The 20,749-nt window shown below is 38.7% G+C and overlaps 1 protein-coding gene across 3 annotated transcripts in view; it reads right to left on the minus strand.

The window, feature by feature from the left end:
* Positions 1–286: 286 nt before the first annotated feature.
* Positions 287–20,749, minus strand: part of LOC142345764 (uncharacterized) — a 170,167-nt gene continuing 149,704 nt past the window's right edge. For all 3 annotated transcript variants that reach the window (XM_075398080.1, XM_075398082.1, XM_075398081.1), the window contains 2 exons: positions 4,645–4,923; positions 287–955 (listed from right to left, as the gene is read on the minus strand). In XM_075398080.1, coding sequence (XP_075254195.1) covers positions 881–955; positions 4,645–4,923 — 354 coding nt within the window. In that variant the 3' untranslated portion in view covers positions 287–880. The remainder of the gene's footprint in view (positions 956–4,644; positions 4,924–20,749) is intronic.

Here is a 20,749-nt window from a genome sequence, read left to right on the forward strand (position 1 = left end):
GCTCAGCTCACAGCTATAAAAAAGAATAGGAGCGCTATAATAGCCGGCTGAGAAGATGAGGGCGGCTATTAATAACAAAAAAAATTGAAAACAGCTTAAAATCAATTTAAGACCGAGCGGCTTAACAATGACAAATAATTGTAGCAAACTACGAGTTCGAACCCTGGTGGAGCATCAAACCTACATTCGGCACATAGAATAGAATTTTAAAAACTTTGTTCAGTAGTTTCAACTTGAATTCGACTTCAAGCTTCGATCCTGCATGCTAACACCAAAAGCAAAACAATTTCAATAAAAAGATTAAATTAATAGGTAAAATTGGGATTCGGTAAAAATTAACTTAATATATCAGCTAAATCTAAAAATAGGAGGCAAATAATTTTCTCTATTAAATAACATCGTGCAAAACACTCAATCAATCAATTGACCAATAAATCTCCCGAACATTTTAGAAGACACAATTAGAATTTTCATTCAATCATTTCAATCTTTTAACATCGTTGTTCAGCATAATCAGTAATAGCTTCATCCATTATACCATTGCTTAATATTGACAGTACCGACGTTGCATAATTACACCCCTCTTCTGCACATCGTCTCAATTATGAAACCCGCTGCTTTTATTTAGGACATCAGGCATCCTCCCGTTCGTAATCCTTTACGTATTATCAGCTGTTTTTACATAGTAGCGTCGTCATTATTGCCGTTAAATAACTCCAAACAGGTCAAACACCCAAATAATCAATGAATCGGATGGTATCTTCCAACTTCAAATTTCCGAACCAGCTGCCTGCATTTCCTTTAACTAACTGTATTTTGAATAAAACGTTTTATTTCAGAACATGTTGATAAAGCCTTTGATACAGACGAATGCAAATCGTTATGGCGCCAGTGGTCCAGCTCCCGGAAGCAACACTGGGAATGTCTTGACATGCGTTGGCCACTGTGTCGACACCTAAACACAAAATACAAGTCATCATCGTCGTATATCATATTCATAACAAACCAAACGCGCCCTTTCTCTCCATATTCGAAATTGCGGTAAAGTCAGCATACTCTTCTTTGTTATTTACTGTTGTTACATTACTGTGGTTTTTAAAATGGATATTTTAAACTCATTTTTTAACAAAAAATATAGCCCACAAATTGCAGGAAAATAGCCGTTGATCCGCTTGAGGCACATTAGATTTGAAACAGAAAAAGAACGAAAGAAGAGATGGAAATTGACCAAATTTTTAGCTGCCAGATTGCCAGAAAATAGCCGCAATAGCTTCATAGATCTGCAGTCTAAAAAACAGTAAAAAGACAGACCAAAAAATTAGTCTTTCCTTTGAAGGCCGAGATGTTAAATTTTGATAAAGAATCTGTATAAGTTATAGCTACCTCTATTAGCTAGTCTCATATAACCTTCAATTAGAACGACACGAATTCACTTGACCTTAACTCTTTGAAAAAGAGTAAAGAAAAGTCAACTTCAAAGTGAGGAAGTCATTTTTGAGAGTGAGGTAAATGGCGTGTGACCAAATATTTAATCACGAGAATGAACAAAAAAATTCAGTCCACTAAGAGCGCAAAATGACGTCACGCACGCACTTCAGCTGCAATTGCATGAACGAATGAACAAACAGCGGATTTGAAGTGGTTGTGACATCATATGGTCGTAACAAAAATCATTTAGAAAAAAAACAATCCAAAAAATTGAAAAAACATTAAAAATCAAAGTGAACTTGCCGCATGTGAACAAAAAACCACTAGCCAGAAAGCGAACTTTTGCTCAAACACCGTTTTGTCACTCTACTTTAAAATTAGAGCAAAAAATTTCACGCCGCAAAACCGCTTGCTCTTTCACTTCCCGTTTCGGCGTGACCCAAATCACTACTTCAATTTGACCTCAAAAATCACGAAAGAGTGTGAAGCGATCTTTAAAAAAAGACAGCACCCATATACAATTCAAAGCCTTTCAGTTGTAAAAAACCAAGAGAAATCCGATAATAGGTCCAGCTATCGCTGTGCGGCTATTAAAAAGTGTTCTAAAGAGGACTAACTGTACATCTCGTAAAAAAGAGAAACCGATAACATTCTCTAAAAACTGAGAAGCCTCAATAATTGTTAGACGTTAAATAGTTAAGTCAATTATAAAATTTAAGGTAAAATTATTCTATTTACAATACAAACGTTTCAGCTAAATCTAGCATCATCAGGTAATATGCAATTTAAAGTTATTCTATTTAAAGTAAAAAACGATTTAAACTCATATAATAAAATAAAACAGTAACATAAGAAGTGCTCGGTATATCGTTTATCGGTAAAAAACAAAAATTTCTGAAATTTCGTTTTCCAGTTCGTTTTGAAGTTTTTATTCAAGATTGTCGAATTTGTATTTTTTGAAGTTCTTAATGATTTTCTAACGTTTCCGCTGGCTCTTGGAACATTTCAATGCTTTGATTCGCTAAAATGTAATTTTCGAATTGAGCAAAAAGACAACTCGGGACCAGTATTTCAATGTCAGCTCTTGGCTACGGTAATCATCGCGCGTGTTCAACATTGGCTTCCTTTGTGCTATATGTAACGCTTCGAGAGTCATGAGTTTTGTGGCACATTGCACTGATCTAGTATACGCCAATCAAACACGCGTGACAACATTCGCTTACATGCTGACCTACTGGTGAGTCCTTTTTTTAATGTTCTGCCGTCCGCGTGGTTATACGTCTGCCAGTTTGCCCAACATAGGTGGAATTGCATCCACTACATGTTATTTCGTATACCAAGTTCGATTTTACATGCTGGTCAAAACTGAACTGAACAGATTTTCAGTTTCCGTGTTGTGTAAATCACTGAAAGAAACGTTATCTTTTGCAGCATTTCCTTGAGTCTAATGCCTAATTGGCCTCTATACTGTAAGAAAAACGTAGGTATGTCCTTCTGCTTAAGCTTATTGTTTGACTTGTATTCCGCTGCTGTCTTCGGTCTTTTTATGGTCACCTAAAATTTTTCCAATTGTGTGATTAACAATGCTTGACGACCAATTTTCCGGATTTCTAGTTTGGTTATCAGTTGTTGAGTTTTCACAATCAAAGAACACCCCCCTTTTTTTCCTATTGCTCCTTGCATTTCCAAACAACACCCCCCTTTTTTCCTATTGCTCCTTACTGATATTTTGATATTCGATGTGATACCAGTTCTCATATTTTTCACTTTCGACCATATTGCTATTGCAAAACCCCTTTCTTATGACAGACGGGATATTTTTGCTTAGAGTTTTTTGTTTCTCCCAAGCTCCAAAATAAACCGACAAATAATGAAATTCAAAACAGAAAACTAAAGCAAAAATTGTTCAAACTTAGCCTATTTTCTCCAACTAAAAAAGGCCATGAAAACAACAAACAAAAACTCAAACAAAAAATACCCCAGCCACTAAAATCAAACATAACCGACTAAACGTCGGAAGAATTGCTCTCGAACTAGTGGGAGCCCTAATCAATTGCAACCTGCTTCAGTCGAGGGGGGGGGGGTGAAGGGAGCCTAAATGGGACTAAGAAGTTCAATAGTGGGCTTCAAATAACCATATTAGAGGTTAAAATATATCACTATTAAGATTCAAAAAGAAAAATGGCACCAGTTTTGGAGCACTTTTTATTTGACTTTTAGTATCAAATTGCCGCCAATTGAGTTCAGCTTCTTGAAATTGTGATTGAGAGAGAATTTTAGATCACGCGAAACGCAAAAAGTCAAGGGCGTAAAAGTCACTCAAAAATTCAAAACCGTCGAGCAAAAATTTTGCATAAAAAAGACACACGTTTACAATAATTGCTTCCTACGAGAGCAATTAAAAAAAAGAGTACAACCGCCGCTAAAAGAACTTTTAAAACCGCAAAATCGCAAAAATAGCTCAAGATTGCATTAAAACTATTATGACTCATATGGTCAAAATTCTTCCAAACGTACAGTTACTTTTTAACAGGGTTTAGACAAACCACTTTACACAAAACATAAACGGACTAACGTAGGACGAATTGCTCTCACACGACTGGCGAGGCAAGCAATTTAGAAGGGGGCAGAGGCTAAAGTAACCTTTATGGTGCATAACTCATAGCGAAAGGGTTTCGAACCCACGACCGCTCGGACAACCGTTCACATTAACCGCTACACTACAAGTGATTTGCATGCTTATAGCCCACAACTGGTTTTACTCACCAACATACTCAAAAAATCAGAAAGTCAAGCGTGGAAAATTCACAAGAATGCAAATCGAAAGAATGTTCAAGAAGAAAACGGTAAAGCAAAAATTTTTCATAAAAGATACACACGCTTACAGTAATTAAGTAATTACTTCAAATTTCCTTCGAGAGCCATTAAAAAGTAAAGTAAAATTGAAAAACTGAGTGTTTACGTGACCAAAAAGATTTGCTCGCTTAGCGAAAATCTTTTCACACCTCGCTCTCTCTCTCCAAAACGCGGCATGAACTGAAAATCACTGCCTTATTTCTCTCCTCATTAATTCGTCCAGCCGTTTGACCTTAGTCTTTTACTTAGTTTTCACGCGCGTCATTGACTTTTACATTCTGTTTTAAATACGCTAAAAAAATTTATCGATCAAAAACGACGCACATAAGACTTTAAAAATCACAAGAGCAGTAGTGTAACCTGGAAGAATTTGATCATAGGGTACTCATTGGTGGCAGTGGCATCATCATCAATGACCACACTCATGGCAGCAGAAGAGGGCGCTTTGCATGAACAGAGTAGCCTGGTTACACCCTCAATCTCCACCACTCTGTCACTCTGTTTCTCCCTCTCCTTCTCCCTTTCTTTGTCCTTATCTTTGCTTTTCTTGATCTTGATCCCAGAGATCCCTCTCTTCTTCTCACGAGTTGAGAGTTGGACTGAGAATCCACTGAGAGATACACGTTGAATGTGCAGCGCCTGCATCAAAAATGAACTACGCTAAGTTTAATTAAATGACAAAGCAGGCAGATTGCCAGAAAACAGCTAACATCGCTTGGCAGACCTGCATTGCAAAAACTCGAGATAAAAGATGATCAAAAGGTAAAAAAAATAGTTTTCCGGTCAGGTTTTACGATTTCTGAGAGATTGGCTGATGCATAAATGATTTCAATAACGTGTCGTCAAATGCCTCTTTTCAAAGCAAACTCTTCATTTTGAAAGTAGTTTGTGATCGCTGATTGAAGAGAATGAACAAGTCTCACTCCACTAAGTATGACATTACCAAATGCCAAGAGGAATGATCCCGAGCAAAGTTTGATTGGAAATGTCCATAATTAACAATAGTTTATTCATTTTGTTTAAAGAGAGTGATATAATAATGTTTTGATGATGCTTTGTTATTTGTGATCACTTTTGCCTTTCTCTCGCCACCACAACACAACAACAGGCGTTAGCTTTAATTCAAAACTTCGTTAGAAAACTTCTCTTTCTCTCACTTGCAGCAAATGAAGTTGCGCAACAATCCGAAGATTAAATAATTTAAACTGCGAGTGTTTTTTTATATACATATATCTTACATCGTGAAAAGCAGTGAAGCCAAACCTGCATTCGAAACTAACGCAAAAACTGAAACTGCAATGTGGGAGAACTTACCGACCGGTTTACCAACCAAAGCAAAAGAACTCAATTTCAAACTTATGGGTATTTTATCATGTGACCAGTGCTACAATAGTGTGTCTTCTGAAGAGTTTACAGGGCGGGGAAATGAGGAAAAGCAACCTGAATGGTTTCTACCGTAGCTTTCCGTGCCAACAACAGCAAATAGTTAATGAATTCCAGAGCCCTATTGTCTGGAAGACCATGGACTATATTCATTTGGAGAAAATGGAAAATTCGCGCTCGGTGCTCTAAAACTGGAGGGGAAGTTTTTTAAGGAGGGTTGTATGACATTCTCAAATGTCAAGAGTACTGATCCCGAGCAAAGTTTGATTGGAAATGTCCATAATTAACAATAGTTTATTTATTTTGTTTAGAGAGAGTGATATAATAATGTTTTGATGATGCTTTGTTATTTGTGATCACTTTTGCCTTTCGCTCGCCACCACAACACAACAACAGGCGTTAGCTTTAATTCAAAACTTCTTTAGTAAACTTCTCTTTCTCTCACTTGCAGCAAATGAAGTTGCGCAACAATCCGAAGATTAATTAATTTAAACTGCGAGTGTTTATATATATATATATATATATATATATATATACATATACACACACATATATATATATATATATATATATATATATATATATATCTTACACTAAGAACAAAACCTAGCTCACGGGCGAAATCCCAAGATAGAACCCGAAAGTGATTCTACGCTGCGACAACTATTACCATACTGTCAACGATACCCCCAAAATATCTTGTCATCAAAACTTTGAGCTCAAAACTAAAACGAGGGGGAAACAGACAAAACAAATTCTTCAGAGAATTGAGTACAGCCCAAAAGTGAGAGCACTGTGATTGATACATAAACAAGAGCAGATGCACTCAAGAACATATAGAACATAGCAGAAAGGTAAAGATTATTTGTGTTCATATCTTCAGAAGTAATGCTCAACAGTAATGCAAGCTACTTAATGCCAAAAATGACAGAACCCAGCCTCTAGCTAAAAGTGGTTTGGACAACATGAACTCGAGAAAAAACAAAATAAAAAACATAAATGCCAAAATCATTGCTAACTTTACTACTTTGATACTTTGAAGATTTCAAAACAAATTCACTGCTAGCAGAACCCAAAACAAAGCCAAGCTAACCTACAGTTGAACAGTACAAGTTAAGAAAATCAGAAGAGGTCACCAAATTCTTTTATCGCCATGGAACATGAAGACTCAGACTAAAAGAAAACAAAATAATTGCTATCTATTATTAGAATGAACTCAATTTTGATTGGAAAAGTTGCTGCAAACCGATAATCTCTCAAAGACAACAAAAAACATATCGAAACATACAGAGAAAGCAGCGAAGGGCCAGCTAAATAATAACACAATGAACCACAACGCAAAGTATTGGTTTCCAACCCCAGAGACAACTGAAGATCCACCAAAACTCACAGGAATAGAAAAACGAATTCACGAAGATTTCATTCGCTTCAAGAAGAGAGAGTCCATTCGACCACTGGTCCACTCTTGGAATCCTTTAATTGCCACGGAAGTGTAATAACAGACGAAAAAAAGATAAAGACAGAGAATCTCCTATTGGAGCTCAACGATATATTTTCAAGACATCGCCTTGACATTGGCTACACCTCATAATTCTCAGTAAAACTCACGCCTGATACTGATACACCAGTATATTAAAAACCAAAGAGTTTCCATCTACCTCAAAGACAATCTCCTAGTAGAACTCGCCTTGTTACAATACTACGGCAGGATTACAACGTTGATATTCAGTATAAATTGATCACCAATCTTCGCAAACCGAATGGAAAACTACGAACATTAATAGATCTGCGCGAAAATCAACCACCTGATTCGAAATGACTCCAACAACAATTTCCCAAAAGCAACCCTGGCTGACACAGGAAGCCATCTTGCAGGCAAAACGCTCTTTTGCAAAATGGATAGAAGACATGGATACTACTCCGTGCCAATGGCCCACGAGCAATCCATTCAACTGATCGCCTTCAATTTTTCATCGCCAACAAACGCATTTAAAGATAAGCACAAGAACTGAGCAGAAGTGTTAGCGCTTTCAGCTCATTCATGCGCCAAAATCTTGATCCCGTAATTACAGCTGAGAAATGTTTTCAATATGTAGAAGATATTGGAGTAGCTGCCCATGATCTCCAAGATATGCTGGAAAAACTATCAGCAGTTTCTACGTGCATAAGAGAATCCGGAACGAAGCTAGCTACAGATAAAAGCGCCTTTGGTCTGAAGGAAATTCAGTTCTTGGGGAAAACGTTAACTTCAGAGGGATTGCTCTCCAACAAACAGAAAATTGCGACGCTTCTCAAAACATTCAATATGCCGAAAAACATTAAGCAAACAAAAGGATTGATCGGTTTCTTCAACTTTTATGACGCTTTCATATTAGAGCTTGGAGAAAAGCTGCTACCCTTTAATAGATTACTTAAGAAAGAAACAGCCTTCAAAATAAACGAGGAACACAACAATGTTAATGAAACTAACAAAGGATCCAGAATCAGGCTGCGAAATATCACTGAGATTACCGATAACCAATAGACAAAAAGTCATTATGACCGATGCATCAATCTATGCTGCCGGATTTGTATTAATGATCGAGGATTACACCCAAACGGCAAGCGGAACGTCTGAAAACAAAAATTATGCACCTGTAAGTTTCGGTTCACGTATTTTCAACCGAATCAATTCAAGATGTCAATCTACGCGAAAGAATTTTTTTACCGTTCATTTAGCCCTTGATGTTTGCAAACATCCTTTGGGGATGCGAGAAACTAGAACTAATCCTACGAGACAACAGAGCTCTCACCAGATTCTTTCAGACAAAGACCAATCCACCAACGCTGTCCAACGCATTGGATCTCGTCTTGACTTTTAATATAATACTAGGACATATCCCAGGAAAAATCAATCTCGAGGCAGACAACCTCTCAATGATACACATGAACCCGAAAAAAAACCCTCAATTATTACACTTCTGCTCGAAACATCTGAGGAAAATACAAGGAAACACTACCTCTTTCAGACAGTCAACGAAACAGATCAAACAGATATCAAAGAAGAGGTTCATATCCAACAAATCAGACCGGCGCAACACCAGGCAATAGACAAACACAATCCAAAGGATGACTTTAATACAACCGGACACTCACAATTAAATCTATGAGCCCACTGTCAACTGGCCAATTTCTCTCAACAGACTTGAAAAATACGTGAAACAAAACCCAAGAGTCGCTATGTTTAACGGAGTGCTACACAGAATGTTCTACAACCATACAAGCAACAGCTTTATCAAAAAATTACGTGTTCCAATTCACTTGCCAAAAGAAGTACTTTTCCGCATTCACAACAGTGTCTGGAGCGGACACAGAGTGTCGCGTACCATAGCCGGATTTCAAAACGATTCTATTTCCCGAATTTCACAGAAACGCTCACTAACTACATCCGAAATTGCGTGACCTGTTTACATACAAAATCTAGGCCAACAGCAGCTTTAGGACCACCCCAACAACCAATGTCTCCCTTAAAAAATTATCCTGCAGATGCACTGCTCATCGACATTGTCGGAAAAAAAGAAACCCTCATCCTTCACTTACGTATTATCGGGAATAGACGTCTTCCCAAAATATCTATTCGCAATACCTCTGATGATAGGTGACGCGAACATTGTAGACCCGGGCGCTTATATCTATCTTCTGAAACATTCATACATTCCATTACAAATAAGCTGCGACCTAAGGACGGCTTTTACATCACACTTAATGAGCGAACGAACTTGAAAAAGTACGTGAAACAATACCCAAGAGTCGCTATGTTTCACGGAGTGCCACACAGAAAGTTCTACAATCATACAGGCAACAGCTTTATGAACAGAAGAACTCTTCTGCATCCACAACAGTGTCTGGAGCGGACATAAAGGAGTGTCGCGTACCATAGCCGAATTTCGAAAACGTTTTAATTTTCCAAACTTCACAGAAACACTTAATGACTACATCCGAAAATGCTTGAGCTGTTTACAAACCAAATTTAGTCCCATAGCAGCCTTAAGACCACCTCTACAACCAATGTCTTCCTTGCAAAAATTTCCCGCAGATGTACTACTCATCGACGTGTTTAGAAAAAGCACCCCTCAACCTACACTTACAAACTATCGGGAATAGACGTCTTCTCGAAATATCTATTCACAATGCCTCTGATGATAGGTGACGCAGACACTGTAGACCGGGCGCTTATATCTATCTACTGAAACATTCATACATTCCATCACAAATAATCTGCGACCTGAGGACGGCTTTTACGTCACACTTAATGAGAGAACTCGCCACAATTCCTGAGACTCAGCTCAGACACTGCACATTGAAGAACGCACAAACAATTAGATTAGTGGAAAAAAATCACGCTCCACCCAAACAAATTTTGCTAATCAACGAAAACCAAACGTCTTCACACTGGAATAGAAACGTTGATATTGCAGTATTCATGCACAACACTATCTACGCTCCGGCACTAGGGTGTACGCCATCAGACATATTTCACGGACGCAAACCAGTCATTTCACTTAGACCTACGCTCTCAAAACCAAAGTCTCTGGCAACACAAGCCAAAAGTGGAATGCATAAAGGAGATCCAGGATAAAGCATTTGAGCTATTCGCTTTAGTGAAAAACCTGATCCATTACCTCAAATACAGGAAATATTACGACAGGAAAGCCAATGCATCTCCTCTGAACGGACAAACTTACTGCCTCATTTTGGACCCAAAAAGTACAAAAATCGCAATTATGAACAAACAACAGAGCAGATGGATTCCTATGTACCGAGTTAAAAAACTACAAATGCCAACTATATCGTGCAAAAAATTAACACAAACTATACACAATGTGTAAACAGAATGTGATTGCGACCAAAAAACCACAACATAAAATCAATCGATCTTAGTAACTTTGAGGCCCATCTTGCAATCCCAGAAAATGAACGAGAAACTCAGTTCTTTGATAACCAGATCGAGAACCACATCAAACAAGAAGCAATTACTCTACCCAGAACAGTCCCAGAAACGAGATCAATCAGTCTTAACCAAAATGTACAAACAGCGAGCTTCAATAAACCATCAACAAATACAACAGGAACCTATATACGATGAAAACGCATTCTTTGTGAAAGGCTCAGTCCCGTCTGAAGCCAGAGAAACACTAGAAATAAAAGATGTGCGAGACTACGACTTTTCTGCAAACAGTAACTTCCCTCAGACAGATGCCCGTACTGGCTCACAAAGGCCCTACAACCTGAGACGCGGCGACAACATTTTATTGGCAAGAGAGCACTCAGTATATAACAGCTTACAAGCCGCCGAAGAAGATCCTTAAGTGAAAGTGATCGCTTACTTCCCACTCAGTCATTACCCGAACCTGACCTCTCAATTGCTTTCAGTGATGTGGACAATAGCGAAATAAAACATTTTCTTTTCAAAATCGCAGCAACGACTCGGCAGAAAATAACCGAACGAGATTAAAACAAGGAAGAACTGTCTAACGATTCAATATTAGACACAACAGAATCCGACCCAGATTTCATCTCCCCAGATCCAAGGCAGTCATCGCCACTAAGGCATCGGGTGCCTCCCAAAGAATTTGTAGAAGTAGGTCCGAATCTTACCGAATAGAAGGCGGGTCATTCCACTTACTCTCCACAGACAACAAATTGGTGGTAATCTCCACAAAATCTGGACTATGCAGCAGGCAAAAATTTTTCACTATGACGTCAATACCTTACTGCTGCTTCCTTATTGGTTATAACTTCGTCCAATGACAATCGATTGCACTCACTATATAAACCACAAAAATTAACCAAAAATTCATTCTTCAATTTTAAATACTTCAAAATCAGCAGCATTCCGAACTTGAAAAATAAACCAATTCAATCATCAACAATGTTCAGCTACCTCCCAAAACATGCAACAGCCAGCGTGAAATTTTACTTGTTGACAAATACCCGCAATGGCAACTAAAGATGGTGTACTTTTTAACTTACATCAGAAAGATTTGTAAAAACAGAAACCCTGGTCCCTTACCCAGTCTACAATAAAACAGTAGAGTCAAAACTTACTTATCTAACTCGAGAGCTGGCAAATATGAGGACTTCAAATAATTTTGGTTGCCCACTCAATTATACTAGCATGACTGAACCAACATCTGACTTAAAATGGATTGCAAAACAAGCTATTATGGAAAACGAACTCCTACAAAAAACATCGAATCGTAAAAAATAGGAACGTCACAAATGCTTCGCTCACATGCCGGGACCGACGCAACCTTTTCTTGCAAGCCAAGAACTCTGCCGATGCAACAGCAGCCGCTGCAGTGTTGGGAATAGGCGCTGGAGAAAAATTACTCTGCTTCATCAAATCAGTCTTTGGTGGGTGCGCCCAAAGAAAAAATGAAACCAAAACATTAGACCAGCTAGGGCTTATCTCAAATACCTAACAGAACATGTCGAGCAAATCACCAATAAAGAAACTAAAGTTCTTTAGAGAACTTAAAGCCATAAAGGAGGCGCAAGATGAAATCATTAAAACACAAAAACTGTGAGCTAGCCGAGGACCAGTTAACTCGGCTTCGTCAAAATGTACACCATATGAAAAACTGTACAGTATCTCTATGTGCGGGAGTAAATTAAACAACATAGTCTTGTTTTAAGCAACATTTTTTAAACAATCTGGGCCAACATCAAAACCTAGCGAGCAGCATTGTACACCTTTCGCATTAATGCCCTGAACTCACTTAAACCACAAATGAATCCGCTGTTACCGATGTCAGCTGTTCCCTGTCAGCAACTCCATGATATTCTCACAATGGAAAACTTACAACATAATGGGCTACAGGACCGATTGTCTTCCGCCGTACCGATCCACGACATTCTTTCGTAGTACAAGACAAAATTAATCACAGGTTGAAGCAATTGAATCAGGTCTAATCTCGACACTGGCCATACCGATGGCATCAAAAAGGCAGTCAAAAACTGCTACATGCCATTCCTATCCCCAAGACGAGGATACAAGCAAAGCAATAGTTTGGCGCCTAGAAGCCAGATACATGACCCTCTCCGACGACGGAGAGGAACTCGCGTTCATCGATTACAAAGAGCTCGAAAATTGTATTGGATCCCCGATACACGCCAATTGCACAAAAGCCACACCTTCCGAGCAGACTTATTAGTCCTTCATGGCTACAGGTTTATACCACGACGACGAGCTACTTGCATTACAATACTGTCAATTGGATGTAATTGAATTGCCATTGACTGAAAAGGCTTGCAATCTTCGCTTTGGTCGTTGGTTAATTACGTAGGCAAGTGACGAGTATACACTCATCGAGAGCACAGGTAATGGCAGCAATCCTTTAGAAAAGATTGTGCACCCTGGATGCAGAGTTTGCATCATCACATTAGTTATGGAAAACAATAACGTGGATCAAACATTCACTTACGATCAGATCTTACCGCTTGTGATACAGTACCGGCAATACGACTTCCAATTACCTGACCCAGTGAGTACCATTTTAAAACTCCTCCCGCCACTTACTTGAAATTTTACCAAGTTTCTCATCAAGATCAGAAGCACATATTCAAAATCTACATCAGATGCAGCCACAATTCCAACAATTTGATCCAAGGAAAACCAACACACAAACAATCGGAAAGATAGCGCAATCAATTCTGGTGAAAAATCATGCACTGCAGCCCAAGCTTCAAAACAGACTGAAGGAATACATTCCATGGCAGATGTTATTATCATTATCATATCTTTCATTCCTGATAATTGTTTTTCTACATCTCACATACCCACAATTCTTACATTAATGAGCAAAACTACACCGCAACTTTCCTTTCCGGAGTGAAAAGGATTAAAACAAAGCCAGTGCAAGTAGTTGCAATCAATGACTAGGAATATCTACAAGCGCATCCTGAACACCCACTCTTAAAAAGCTCACCTGTTCTGCCTTTGGAAATTAAAAGAAATTGACACCCCATCAGGACACCGATAGCTCAAGATTACGCACACCGTGCACCTTTTTGAGGGACTACATCAAACAACAGAAAAGATTGGAAGAGCCCATACTAACGTTTAAACATATTAACAGACCTCCACCCGTAACTTCCCAACCAATTTACACTCATATACCAGAACATGCACAACCAAAACATCGAAGTCCAGGAATTTCCCCTTGGAAAGACTATCTTTGAAAAAAAATTACTAGTGTCAAAAAAATTTTAAATTTAAAGTGCGATATCTCGAAAACTGGAAGAGCTACGACCCTCAAACTTTCAGCCGAAAATCGGACTAAAAAATAACGGTTCCCCGGGCTCCTCGTGTCAAAAAATGAAACTTAAAAAAACAAAAGAGAAACTATTACATTACATTTCCAATCACTTTATCCTCTATAGTGTGGTTTAATTATCAGTTCAAGCGCCAAAGAAGTTAACGCCTAACTAATCGCAGTCCAGCTTTCGTATAAAAACCAAAGGAAAAACACGCGAAACAGAAATTAACAACACTCTTAAAGTTCGAGGATATGAGATCTATCAGTTTCCACAATTTTCGAATTCCAAAAAGAGGATAGCAGGGACCATCAAACTCTAGCACCGAAACAAAAACCAAGGAATCACTGCTATATACGGGAAAAAATGATAATTCAACTTACCTTCCACGAAAAAGAATCAAATAATAATAACTTAAAACATAACGAAATCAAATACAGTATTAACCTCACCGAGGGAGCGAATTTGTGAAATGCAACACAATTTCAGACCCCAAAACCGAAAAAAATACACGAATTACAAAAAGTTAAAGCGAAAAGGAACTGAATTCTCAACCAATCACAATACAGAAAAAAAATTCAAAGATCTACATACTGAACACACACAAATTTAATGTTCACCTGTTCTGCCTTGGAAATTAAAAGAAATTGACATCCAACAGGACACCGATAGCACATGAGTATGTACACCGTACACCTTTTTGAGGGACAACATGAAACGACTGAAAAAAAGGAAGACCCCACACTAACGATTGAATATATTAACAGACCTCAACCAGTAACTTCCCAACCAACTTACACATGTATACCAGAACACGTATAACCAAAACTACCAACCCATTACGGGGCTTACCCACTCAGAAGCATGAACACCGCAGTCCAGCTTTAGTATAAAAACCAAAGGAAAAGCACGCAAAACAGAAATTATGAACAATATTTTTATTGATCGAGGAAATGAGATCTATCAGTTTCCTCAATTTTCGAATCCAAAAACCAGGATAGTAGGGACCATCAAATTCCAGTACCGAAACAAAAACCAAGGAAGCACCGATAAATAACGGGAAAAAATGATCACTCAACCTACCTGCCACGTAACAGAATCGAAAAAAACTTAAAATAATGGAAAATTTGTAGACAGAAACCCTAGTCCCCTACCCAGTCTACAATAAAACAGTAAAGTCAAAACTTACAAAGCTCACCCGAGAACATGCAAAAATAAGGAATTGAAAGAATTTTGGTTGCCGACTCAATTATACTAACATGACTGAATCATCATCCGGCTGACAAGGGATTGCAAAACAAAGCAGTTATGGAAAAAGAACTTATGGAAAAAGATAAGACATCGAATCGTTGAAAAAAGAAATGTCACAACGCCTTCACTCACATTCCGGGGCCAATGCAACCATTTCTTGCAAATCAAGGGCTTCCGCCAGTGCTGCAGCTGCCGCTGCAGTGTTGGGAATAGGTATTGGCGCTGGAGACAAATAACTATGCTTCATCAAATCAGTCTTTGGTGGATGCGACAAATGAAAAAATGAAGACAAAACATGAGACAGGCTATGGCTTATCTCCAATACCTAACAGAGCATGTCCAGCAAATCACCACCAAAAAAAACGAAAAATTCTTTAGTCTCTGGCGAACATAAAGCAATAAAGGAGGCGCAAGATGAACTCATTAAAACACAGAAACTGTGAGCTAGCTGAGGACGTTAACTTGGCTTTGTCAAAATGTACACCATATGAGAAACTGTACAGTATCTCTATGTGCGGGAGTAAATTAAACCACATAGTCTTGTTTTAAGCAACATTTTTTAAACAATCTGGGCCAACATCAAAAATTAGCGAGCAGCATTGTACAACTTTCGCATTAATGCCCTGAACTGACTTAAACCAATAATGAATCAGCTGTTACCGATGTCAGCGGTTCCCTGTCAGCAACCCCATGATATTCTCAGAAAGGTACACTTAAAACAAAATGGGCTACAGGACCGATTGTCACTCGCCGTACCGATCCACGACAGTCTTTCGTAGAACAAGACAAAATTGGTCACAGGTTGAAGCAAATGAATCAGGTCTAATCTTGACGTTGGCCATACCGATTGCATCAAAAAGCAGTCAAGAACTGCTACATGCCATTCCTATCCCCAAGACGGGCATACAAGCAAAGCAATAGCTTGGCGCCCAGAAGCCAAACACATGGCCGTCTCAGACGACGCAGAGGAACTCGCGTTCATCGATGACAAAGAGCTCGAAAATTGTATTGGATCCCCGATACACGCCAATTGCACAAAAGCCATACCTACCGAGCAGACCTATCAGTCCTTCATGGCTACACTTTTATACTACGACGACGAGCTATTTGAATTGCAACGCTGTCAATTGGATGTAACTGAATTGCCATTGACTGAAAAGGCTCGCAATCTCAGCCTCGGTCGTCGACAAGCGACGTGTATACACTCATCGAGAGCGCAGAGAATGGCAGCAATCCTTTAGCGAGGATTGAGCACCCTGGATTCAGAGTTTGCATCATCACACAAGGTTGTGGAAAACAATTAGGTGGACCATACATTCTCTTACGATCAGATCTTACCTCTTCGGATTCAAGACCGGCAATACGACTTGACTTCCAATTACCTGACCCAGTGAGTACCATCTTTTCTTTAAACTCCTACCGCCACTTGAAAATTTAGCTGACCCAGTGAGTATCATCTTTGAACTCCTACTGCCTCTTGAAAATTTACCAAGTTTCTCATCAAAATCAGAAGCACAAATTCAAAATCTACATCAGATGCAGCCCCAATTCCAACAAATTGATCCAAGAAAAACCAACACAAAAGATCGGAAAGATAGCGCAACCAATGCTGGAGAAAATTCAAGCACTGCAGCCGAAGCATGAAAATGGGCTGAAGGAATACATTCCATGGCAGATGCCATTATTTGGATTTCTTTTATTCATGATAAGTGTTTTTCTGCATCTCACATACTCACAATTCTCATATAAATGGGCAAAATTACACCGTAGGTTTCCTTTCTGGATAACAAACGAAAAAAATGACCAAAACAAAGCCAGTGCAAGTAGTTGCAATCAATGACTAGGAATATCTACAAGAGCATCCTGAACACCCACTACATAAAACCTCACTTGTTCTGCCTTTGGAAATTAAAAGAAATTGACAACCCATCAGGACACCGATAGCTCAAGATTACGTACGCCGTGCACCTTTTTGAGGGACTACATCAAACGACAGAAAAGATTGGAAGAGCCCATACTAACGTTCAAACATATTAACAGACCTCCACCAGTAACTTCCCAACAAGTTTACACTCATATACCAGAACATGCACAATCAAAACATCCAGGAATTTCCCCTTGGGAAGACTATTTTTGAAAAAAATACAAGTGTCGAAAAAAATTTCAAATTTAAAGCGCGATCTCTCGAAAATTAGAAGAGCTACGACCCTCAAACTTTCAGCCGAAAATCAGACTGAAAAAATCACGGTTCCCCGGGCTCCTCGTGAACCCGGATCAAAAAATGAAACTTAAAAAGACAAAAGAGAAACTCTTACATTACATTGCCAATCACTTTATCCTCTATAGTGTGGTTTAATTATCAGTTCAAGCGCCAAAGAAGTTTACGCCTAACTAATGGCAGTCCAGCTTTCGTATAAAAAGCAGTTTCCTCAATATTCGAATCCAAAAAACAGGATAGTAGGGACCATCAAATTCCAGTACCAAAACAAAAACCAAGGAAGCACTGATAAATAACGGGAAAAAGTGATCACTCAACTTTCCTGCCACGTAACAGAATCAAATAAAAATAACTTAAAATAATGGAAAATTTGTAAAGACAGAAACCCTAGTCCCTTACCCATTCTACAATAAAACAGTAAAGTCAAAACTTACAAATCTCAGCCGAGAACTGGCAAAAATGAGGACTTGAAAGAATTTTGGTTGCCCACTCAATTATACTAACATGACTGAATCAACATCCGGCTTACAAGGGATTGCAAAACAGAAGAACTTATGGAAAAAGAACTCGCATAAAAAACATCGAATCGTTAACAATAGAAATGTCACAAATTCACTCACATTCCGGGACCGACGCCAGCTTTTCTTGCAAACTAAGAGCTGCCGCCGTTGCTTCAGCAGCCGCTGCAGTGTTGGGAATAGGCATTGGCGCTGGAGACAAATTACTCTGCTTCATCAAATCAGTCTTTGGTGGATGCGACCAATGAAACCAAAACATAAGACAGGCTATGGCTTATCTCCAATACCTAACAGAGCATGTCCAGCAAATCACCACCAAAAAAAACGAAAAATTCTTTAGTCTCTGGCGAACATAAAGCAATAAAGGAGGCGCAAGATGAACTCATTAAAACACAGAAACTGTGAGCTAGCTGAGGACCAGTCAACAGGGCTTTGTCAAAATGTACAGCATACGGGAAACTGTGTACAGTACCTCTATGTGCCGGAGTGAAGTAACCAACATAGTCTTGTTTTAAGCAACATCTTTCAAACAATCTTGGCAAACATCAAAATCTAGCGAGCAGCATTGTACACCTTTCGCATTAATATCCTGAATTAACTTAAAGCACTAATGAATCAGCTGTTACCGATGTTAGCGGTTCCCTGTCAGCAACTCCATGATATTCTCACAATGGTACACTTACAACAGAATGGGCTACAGGACCGATTGTCACTCGCCGTACCTATCCACGACTTTCTTTCGTCATGAAAAAATTGGTCACAGGCAAAACACATGGCCGTCTCAGACGACGGAGAGGAACTCGCGTTCATCGATGACAAAGAGCTCGAAAATTGTATTGGATCCCCGATACACGCCAATTGCACAAAAGCCACACCTTCCGAGCAGACTTATTAGTCCTTCATGGCTACACTTTTATACCACGACGACGAGCTACTTGAATTGCAACGCTGTCAATTGGATGTAACTGAATTGCCATTGACTGAAAAGGCTCGCATCATCACTAGGTTGTGGAAAACAATTAGGTGGACCAAACATTCACCTACGATCAGATCTTACCTCTTGGGATTCAAGACCGGCAATACAACTTGACTTCCAATTATTTGACCCAGTGAGTACCATCTTTAAACTCCTACCGCCTCTTGAAATTTTACCAAGTTTCTCATCAAAATCAGAATCACAAATTCAAAATCTGCATCAGATGCAGCCCCAATTCCAACAAATTGATCCAAGAAAAACCAACACAAACGATCGGAAAGATAGCGCAACCAATGCTGGAGAAAATTCAAGCACTGCAGCCCAAGCTTGAAAACGGGCTGAAGGAATACATTCCATGGCAAATGCCATTATTATTTCGATTCCTTTTATTCCTGATAAGTGTTTTTCTGCATGTCACATACTCACAACTCTTATATAAATAGGCAAAACTACACCGCAAGTTTCCTTTCCGGATGACAAACGAATAAAAAATGATCAAAACAAAGCCAGTGCAAGTAGTTACAATCAATGACTAGGAATATCTACAAGCGCATCCTGAACACCCACTCCTAAAAAGCTCACCTGTTCTGCCTTTGGAAATTAAAAGAAATTGACACCCCATCAGGACACCGATAGCTCAAGATTACGTACACCGTGCACCTTTTTGAGGGACTACATCAAACGAGAAAAGATTGGAAGAGCCCATACTAACGTTTAAACATATTAACAGACCTCCACCCGTAACTTCCAAACCAATTTACACTCATATACCAGAACATGCACAACCAAAACATCGAAGTCCAGGAATTTGTCCTTGGAAAGACTATCTTTGAAAAAAAATTACAAGTGTCGAAAAACTTTTTAAATTTAAAGTGCGATATCTCGAAAACTAGAAGAGCTACGACCCTCAAACTTTCAGCCGAAAATCGGACTAAAAATAACGGTTCCCCGGGCTCCTCTATAACCCGGATCAAAAAATGAAACTTGAAAAAACAAAAGAGAAACTATTACATTACATTTTTCAATCACTTTATCCTCTATAGTGTGGTTTAATTATCAGTTCAAGCTCCAAAGAAATTAACGCCTAACTAATCGCAGTCCAGCTTTCTTATAAAAACCAAAGGAAAAACACGCGAAACAGAAATTAACAACAACACTCTTAATGTTCGAGGATATGAGATCTATCAGTTTCCACAATTTTCGAACTCCAAAAAGAGGATAGCAGGGACCATCAAACTCCAGCACCGAAACAAAAACCAAGGAATCACTGCTATATACGGGAAAAAATGATAATTCAACTTACCTGCCACGAAGAAGAATCAAATAAAAGTAACTTAAAACATAACGAAATCAAATACAGTATTAACCTCACCGGGGGAGCGAATTAGTGAATTGCAACACAATTCAGACCCCAAATATGAAAAAATATACACGAATAACCAAAAAGTTAAAGCGAAAAGGAACTGAATTCTCAACCAATCACAATACAGAAAAAAATTTCAAAGAGCGGAAATATTTGGGAAACGCATAAAGTTTCTTATTCTTGATTTCACTACAGCAAACAGACACTATTAGCATCTTGCCAGATTGGGACAGAAAAAAACTTCGAATTGCTGAACCAATTGAATTCTTTATTGAAATACCAAACCCCATTTTTACCTCCTTCAACCATTAAAATGCAATCATCGACCGTAACAGAATTTAATTTTTTTTTAAAATTAAGAACCAATTATTCAACTTAATATCCGCCAAGAATTCATCATTAACGAAACTGTAGCCCTCCACACGTACACTGTAGTAATTGAAAACTCATCAACTGTA

This window comes from Convolutriloba macropyga, chromosome 9 (assembly GCF_964194025.1).
Source record: "Convolutriloba macropyga chromosome 9, txConMacr16.3, whole genome shotgun sequence".
In the NCBI taxonomy this organism is placed as follows: domain Eukaryota; kingdom Metazoa; phylum Xenacoelomorpha; order Acoela; family Convolutidae; genus Convolutriloba; species Convolutriloba macropyga.